Source organism: Cynoglossus semilaevis, chromosome 2 (assembly GCF_000523025.1).
Source record: "Cynoglossus semilaevis isolate Cse_v1.0 chromosome 2, Cse_v1.0, whole genome shotgun sequence".
Classification (NCBI taxonomy): Eukaryota; Metazoa; Chordata; class Actinopteri; order Pleuronectiformes; family Cynoglossidae; genus Cynoglossus; species Cynoglossus semilaevis.
In genome coordinates, this window is record NC_024308.1 from 13,030,368 (window position 1) to 13,038,551 (window position 8,184).

Here is an 8,184-nt window from a genome sequence, read left to right on the forward strand (position 1 = left end):
GCCTAATTTATTTAATTAGATTAACAGATAGCATTTTTAAAGGTATGAAGATTAGGTTTATGTAGTTAATATGTAATAGAAACACAATAGTTATATAAATGTTTAAATTAAATGTACAATCATACAACGTAAAAAAGTGTTAGTATAACTAATCTAGCATCAAATTCAAAATGTTTATTTTGAAAATCCCAACCCGGAACTCCTTGCTTATCCTGTAGTTACCATTTCCTGTCACTGACGTCACACGTTCTATATTTTAGCAAAAGTAGCTCCCACGGCTGCTTCTATGATTTTTAATTTAATATTAGAAAGGCACCGTACAGCTTAAGTCCATAGTGGAGCCGACAGGTGAATTAACTTTCGATTTTTACTAATAGTTTAGGTGTTATGTTTAGCATTAGCTCGTTAGCTGCTGTTATGCACAGCTGACAGCGAAGCGGATTGGAATCGTGTAAACAAGGTAGGAAGGAATGAGACGCCGAGATATTTACATATGCTTATATTTATTTTACATGCAGCCATAAGGAATTTGTTATTCAAGTTATGGAGAATTATGGAAACAGGAATACAACGTGTGTGTTGACTGTCATTCAATAAGTGAAATAAATGTTCATATTGAAGGAAAGGCGACAGTGTCCAGGTCAGACCATGGCTGACGATCCTCAGAGGAATTTCCGTTCAGCATATTATGAGAAGGTTGGCTTCAGAGGAGTGGAGGAGAAGAAGTCATTGGATGAAAGACAATCCTCTGGGTGGGTAACTGAGTGTTGTCTCTTTTCAACAAGCTGTTATCGTTCACCTACAGTAATGACCACATTATTGTCATTTACAACAAAAAATGTAGATACAAACATATTTTATAAATAAAATGAGACAAAAACAGAGAAGAAATTGAATCTGAATTATGTGGTAGTGTGGGGGGCACTGAGGTCAGCTTCTCACCCAGTAGGGTTATGGATAAAGGGGCGTTTTAAGTGTCCATAGAGGTTGGCACTCAGCGCCAAGTTCTTTCTCTGTTCCTAGTATAGTTCCTAGTTTAGAACACCGGCGCCTCGGAGTCATCCTTCAACTGCCACAGTAGATTATTTAAACCAATGTGTGTATACCACACAGTTTAAATTATCAGTTGGGACATTTGCGTTTATCATTGTGATTTGTTTTACTGAACAAATAATGTTTTGCTGTGTTCACAGATTTAGAGAAGCTAAGCACCTTCAGTCAGAGGTTCCCTCTTCCTTCCATGTATAGGGTCCATGTGTGGAAAGTATTGCTGGGTGAGAGAAACATTGTTGTTCATTCTCAAACAAGGCAGTAAATGTTTTTTAAAAATCAGAATGACGTTTTAATGTTATAATGTTTTGAAATCTGCAGTTACTGTATTTTCTACAGTACTCTTCTTATGATCCTGATTTTTGGAAATCCTCTTGGTCCAGCTCTTCATTATTATTTTAATTTATTTGAATCTTCTGTGTTCCTGCAGGAATCCTACCACCTCACAGTGACTCTCATACACTGGTTGGGGGCTACAGGAAGGAGCAGTACGAGGATGTCCTGGAAGCGCTGGAGGTTATGAGATACATCAACTTCTCCACGCCCTCCACCCACATCTACCTACGCATGTTCCAGCTTGAAAGTCAGGTGCTTCCAAGGTGCTCAGAGATCACACCACCGGTAAGAAGAGGACCATATGTCGTACAGCAGGTGCAGTGTCATATTTAAAGCCTGAGGTTTGAAGCTTTTTAATTTAGCTTCTAATGTATGATATGTTTTGATTTTGCAGGATGAAGAAAATGAAGACTTTCTGTCCATCAGCAGAGCCATGGAGGAGATTGTGGATGATCCGGTCGACTGTTACTGGCTAATCAAGTGTTTCATCAGCCAGTTTCACACCAAGTTTGGAGACTCCATTCCTCATCTGGTACAGACCATTCTGGAGTCTTTCCGAATTTGTTTTTCAGCGTAGTGTATTGTCAGTTGTTGTTTTTTTTTTCACCTTTTCTGTGCCCTTCCGTCACATCTGTTTTGTCACCTTGCAGCCAAAGAGCCTGGAGCACTATCTCAGTCAGGAGGAGCCTCGACTGCTAAGTCACTTGAGGAACAGTGCAGCTCTAAGTCAGCTTCCCTACAGCCTCTGGTTCAGGCGCTGCTTTGCTGGCTGCCTACCAGAGTCCAGCCTCCAGAGGTCAGCTTGAAGATATGTTTTATCTAGGGATGTCTGCTGTGACCTTTTTGCTAGTATGGCGATATTGTCCAAACACTTAATTTCCGATATCAACCGATATCAATATATGCAACAGTCTGGGTTGAAGTCAGAGGACGCATTTTATTGTGTGCAGTGGTGTACATTGACCCAATGACAATAATTAACTTTTTCCATTTTTAGGTCACAATTGTTATTTTCATGTGCAGATTCACAAGTTTTTGTTAGACCCATAAAATAAATGCTGGATTGATACTTCACTCAGAATTTAGACATTTCTTTCTCATCAGAAACCTCCATGAATTCATAAACGTTGACTTGAAATTTTCAGAGTTTGGGATAAAGTGGTCAGTGGCTCCTGTAAGATTCTGGTGTTCGTGGCTCTGGAGATTCTGCTCAACCACAAGATCATGTTGATGGGCATAAACCGGCCTGAAGGCATCGTCAAGTTCTTGTGTAATGTGAGTGAACACCGTTTTTCTGTTAATTGTTACGATGACAGCTGACAGACATTTTTTATTTTTAGAGAAACAGAAGCTCATGATATTTGAACTCCTAGAGCTTCAGTTAAAGGACGTGTATTGACTATGAATGAGACGGAAATTACAGTCGATCTGTTGTAATGCATGAAACAGAAGAATTGACGTCAGTCTTTACCATACCTTGTCCGGCCCACCAGATTAGAAAGGGCAGCAAGCTGTACCTGGCCCGTGGGCCGTAGTTTGCCCAGGTCTGTATTGGAGCAAGGATAAGTAGATGGATCATGGAATTATTAGATACATGGTGTGTATCATTCTGCCCATATGTCAAAAATTGTGCAAAGACGTTAACAGCCTGATTTTGTGTTTTGTTGTGTCCAGATACCACAGGAAAACACAGACGCCATCGTGACCAAGGCCATAGACCTGTGGCATAAACACTGTGGCACCCTGGCGCACACGTCATGAAACTACATGAAGGAGACGGAGAAGGACTTTGAACCCAGAGGTGAGAAGCTTTCCCAGACTCCACCAGGACTTCCTTTCAAACATCTACTGAAAACCAGACTAACTGAGGGATTAACTGTTGACTGAACTGAGAACCTACACCTGGATGCTTCTGAGAAGCTGTAGGATGTGGGACAACCTGTTAATGGAAGCATAAACTATGACAAGGGGGAGAAAATGAACTTATTATTTTTAATAAGATTATTTCTTTAAGAAACGTCATACATCATAGAAGACTCACAATAAATTAACACTCACATGCAGTTCTCTCTGCTTTACAAAAAAATCTTTTGAAAACCTTCTTTTTTATAATATGTACATTTCTTATAATTCTGAGAATAGTTTCTTCACTGACTCCTGCACACACACATACACACACTCACACATTTACAGCCAACTGAGGAAATGAACAACAGAGAATACAAATTGTTAGAGCGTAAGGACTCTGAAACCCTAATGAGGTACAAAACATCTCTGAATGTAATTCACCAAAAAGGTTTGTCACCACATGACTGTGTTCGTGAGGAAATGTGTGAATTTGGCAACTTTTTTTGAATCCCTGTAAAACTACTGTAGGCACAGTGACAGACATGGTGGCTCACACAACTCTGGGTAGCAGTTGTCAGGGATGCATTTAAGATTCTAAGCAAAGACGCTCAAAGCAAGTCCAGTTGCTTTGGTCGGAATTCTGGATTCCAAGCAGGATTTGAATGTGACTTGTTAATGGATTCAGAAACAATGAGAAAATGTGAAATTATTGCTCAGGAGACTGACGTCAATGCTGTAGAAGAATGTTGTCTTTTTAGTCACTGGCTTTAAAGTAGCAATTTTGGAAAGTTGCTCATAATTTTTAGGACATTTTGGCTTTAAGCTCCAACTGGCCTCAGCCTTGTAAGCTGTTCAAAAATCCTGCCCCTGGCGAAAAGAAGAAGAGATGAAGGAAATTGAGATGAGATTTGTTTCAGGAAAAATAATAAATCAAGTTCAAGTTCAACAGAGACCAAGACCAAGGTGAAAGCTTCACTTTAAACTCTTCCTGATCCTCCACGTTGGCACAGACTGCCACCACCAGTCAGTCACAGAAACAAAAGTGCTGAAAGTAAACATATTGCCGTCTCAGTCTCATAGAAAAGACAATTTAAAACGTTTTCGAAGAGATTTTTTTCTCAAGAGTCTGTCAAATCTCCAGATCTAGAAGACTCCAGCTGTGAATCTTCTTATTTGTTTTTTCGTTGCCTCACTCTCCTATGATGGCTCAAAGTCATGTAGTGTTGATGTCAACCTCAGTCTGGAAGTGGGCGCTTGAAAGGGTTGCAGTTTTCAGAACCAGGTCAGAGAGTAGCCGTCTGAGCACTTGATGCTTCAGTTCAAACCCAACAGCAGCCATCTGAAGAATCGGAGTTGATTTATGGTCTATGAAACCTAAAGAAAGGAAAAACAATGGGATGGTGAAAGGGAGTGATGTCACTTTAGAGGTTGTGAGAGCAGTACCAAATCTCACCAGTAGTCTCACCTGGTCAGATGTCGGCTGGACTCGTGCACCTCCATCTCTGTGCTTTTGAACTCATTTAGCTCCTTTCTTATTGCAGCCTGGGGAAAGTACAGATATATTTTTTCTCTCAGTGTGGTTGAAAGAAAAGAGAAAAAAATGACATGTGAGCTTAAAGCTCTGATTCTCTGATGTTTTTCATGCAAATAGTTGAAAAGATGGGGTGCAGAGTTGGTTGAAGCTGTAAGTTCACCTTATCAGCAGCTGTTAGTCGCGTCCACGGCTTGTCTGCTCTCCTGTCGTAGTCCTGAGCTTCAGCCACCTCCACGTAGTCACTGAAGCGAATGAGGATCTTTGCTTCTCTCAGCTCCTCGACTGTCGGCCTCTGACTGAGCTGCAGGTTGTAGAAGGAAGGAAGAAAGAATTGTGGACTAATCTTCACTTTGTTAAACCCTTGGCATTTTTTTTGGCTGGTTTTATACGTTAAAAATATACCCATATAATCTATGGCCACAAGGGGGCACTGTTTACTCTTCAGACAACTGATTGCTGCTAATCTGTCACTGAGAATGACAGGACTAAACCAAGATTTCCATATAGAATTGAATCTGCAGATTATGAAGTATACAGCCAGAAACGGTCACGGAGCAGCGGACAATAAACTAACAGAAGAACTGGAACTGATGCTGACAGTGAGTCTGACGACAGCTCTGCAGAAGAAGAGACGGAGCGTCATCTTCGTCCAGAGTTGGTGGAATTGTTTGAAGAGACACCGAGGATGAATGGATTCAGTAAACGGCGAGAACTTGTATATTTAAGAACTAATATATATTTAGCCTATTTAGTTCTTTAGGCTGCTGCGTAAATTAATCATCTTTTAAAATTTTTCTCTGGAAAAAAATGTTTCCTTGACGCATTGTCTGGCAGACATATTGAATAATATATTCAATATTTACATTATATATTTATATTATATATATATTATATAAAATATTGAAACTGGATTGTAGTCCATAAGAAAAAACACAATGTCTTCATCCTTACAAAAGCTGTGGCAGTAACTTGATTGTAATGGTGTCTCCTGGCCTTAGTCCTTCTTACCTTTTTGGACAAATGTCTCTTGATCTCCCGCTTCTCCTCCTGCTCATCCTGATCATTTCGAGCTATACACAAAGATGATGAAGGATTACTCATATCATGTATATTTATATATATATATATACAGTGTATATATATACAGTGTATTTTAAAGTAACATAGATATATGTATATGTAAGAGTTACGTTTCAGTATGTTCCTCTGCTCCAGCTCCTCTGCTGTCGGCCTTTGACTCAAGCGTCTAGTCAAAGAAAAAAAGGAAACTGTGACAGTTGTAACTCCGTTGGACAGAGAGAGCAGACGGACCTGTTACAACCTATCAAACCTATTATGCATTTGATGGCATTTTTTTCCCTCCTGATTCATACCAGTGAGCAGAACAAGTCACAGTGACTGTGAGCAGATGGAGACTCCCTCAGAGATGGATAACAAGAATTTACACTCAATAGTTAAGGTTTAATGGAACAGTGAGGCGACGCCCCCCACCACCACCCCGTCAGATTTACAGCATTTTTGCGCATTCCATCTCCGCAGGGGGGCGCCAGAGCAATCTACAGAAAATGAGGAAAAAAAGTCTGGTGCAATACAAAGTGTTAACAGTTAACCTGCGTGACAGGGAATGGATGGACATGAATTTGAATTTAATGGATTGGACATTTCAATTTTTGTTGTTTTTTTTTTAAATAGAAAAACACAACTTTAAAGTATTCAGACCCAATTACAACCAATACGAGACATTATGTTGTGAACGTGCAGTATGTGTGTTAGTTAGCAGCTCACCTGGTCAGTTTGGTGGCTGTTTGTTGTCTGGATTCAAACCTCTCCTGGTCGGACTGCAGCGGCAGGATGTTCTTGTCCTCCAGCTCCCGCTTGGACGGACGGTTACTCAGCTTGATGGCGAGAGAGTCCTTTCGTAGGACCTTCATGGCTAGTGTACCTGCAACAGATGGGAAATGTAAAGAGTTTGTCTTCTACAGTGGAGCCTCAGGCTGGTGGTTTTTGTGGCCTCTTCTGCCTTGATGCAGTTCTGTTTTGGATTTGACCTAAGTTGAGTTTTGTTTTATTATTGTAAAATACAAATGACACTCTTTATATAATTCTCTATAGCTAAGGTGTCAAACTCAGGGCCTGCAGGCCACATCTGGTCCATGGTGTAATTACATTGTCCCGCAAGATCATATCAAATGTATACCTGCCAGTACATAGTTACTATATATTGGGCGGATTTGTAGTATTAGCAGTGTATGCACTATATCATATTGTTGGCCTGAAAAAATATTTACATTAAAAAGGAACTCAAAAGCCTAGAGATGAGGCATGATAAGGAACAAATGCCACTGATGTGTGTTTTATTTCAAATTTAATTAAGCTTTGGTTGTTCTAGATCAATAATTATGCAATACTAAAGTTTGTTTCCATATGAAAAAATTCTACATCACATATCTGGCGATAAGGGAAAACATCCAGGATTCCAGTCAGTTTTTTAATAAATATTGAGTTTGACTTCTTCCGGGTTTTTATTTTGGCCCACTGTGAATTTGAGTTTGACACCCCTGCTCTAGAGTGGAATAATTCACAACTCTGATTACAAAGTTCAACCATTTCTAATGATGTGTGGTGTTGTGGCAGGGGGCGCCACTCACTCAGCCACACGTGATGTCTCTGTTTTAATGTAATTTGAATACATTCCAAAGGTCAGTTCTGTAGAATGAAAACCGGAAGATTAATGCCACGTACTTGTAAATAGTGCTTCATCTTCTTCCTCTTCTTCTTCCTCATCCTCCTCCTCATCATCATCTTCTTCCTCCTCCTCCTCCTCATCCTTATACATGCCTGGCATGTCCTCGTAGTCTGCTTCGTTGGGGAGGTTCTCTTTGTCGTTGTCGCACTCGATCATCAGCGTGGGAACGGCATGCATCATGGAGCTGCAGGTCGGTGGGAGAGGGCATAGGTCACATGTCATAGGGAAAATATGTTAAATGTGGGCAGTGATGTGGTGAACAGACGGTGTGTATACATTTTGACATTCAGAGGGCCAGGGCTGCGGAAAGAAAAACAGGCTGTAAAAACACGTCGACGTGCGGCTCTGTGAACGGCAGTGGCAGCAGCTGTGAGGGCGACACCTGCACCCAGGAAAATGAACCTTTAGACAGGCAACCAATCACAGTGATGAATGTGGAGTCGGGAGCTGCAGGAGCAGAGATATTTCTGCCAACGTTGGTGGACAACGATCGGCAAAGACAACAATTGTTTTTCACACTTTGCACTTCATAATTCACGCACTGCCTTTACGCCATGATGCAATCCAGCAGTTTCAGCACCACCCTGACTCCCAAAGACAATAATTTTGAAGCTGCAGCTGTGTATGTGTGGATGTTGGGGTGGATGGGACGGGGGCAGGGGGGGAGAGA

The 8,184-nt window shown here is 40.8% G+C and overlaps 2 protein-coding genes across 3 annotated transcripts in view; one reads left to right on the forward strand and one right to left on the reverse strand.

Moving 5' to 3' along the window:
- The first annotated feature begins 211 nt into the window (after positions 1-211).
- Positions 212-3,472, forward strand: tbc1d7 (TBC1 domain family, member 7). The gene is given in 9 exon segments (XM_025064980.1): positions 212-348; positions 622-731; positions 733-752; positions 1,194-1,274; positions 1,481-1,671; positions 1,781-1,918; positions 2,037-2,182; positions 2,532-2,661; positions 3,061-3,472. Coding segments are annotated over 8 exon segments (876 nt in total). The 5' UTR covers positions 212-348; positions 622-648; the 3' UTR covers positions 3,148-3,472.
- A 147-nt stretch (positions 3,473-3,619) lies between these two features.
- Positions 3,620-8,184, reverse strand: part of phactr1 (phosphatase and actin regulator 1) — a 17,243-nt gene continuing 12,678 nt past the window's right edge. For both annotated transcript variants that reach the window (XM_008338483.3, XM_017043000.2), the window contains exons 7-13: positions 7,511-7,698; positions 6,554-6,710; positions 5,959-6,014; positions 5,777-5,838; positions 4,929-5,069; positions 4,700-4,776; positions 3,620-4,608 (exon numbers count right to left, since the gene is read on the reverse strand). In XM_008338483.3, the coding sequence (XP_008336705.1) occupies positions 4,593-4,608; positions 4,700-4,776; positions 4,929-5,069; positions 5,777-5,838; positions 5,959-6,014; positions 6,554-6,710; positions 7,511-7,698 (697 nt within the window). In that variant the 3' untranslated portion in view covers positions 3,620-4,592. The remainder of the gene's footprint in view (positions 4,609-4,699; positions 4,777-4,928; positions 5,070-5,776; positions 5,839-5,958; positions 6,015-6,553; positions 6,711-7,510; positions 7,699-8,184) is intronic.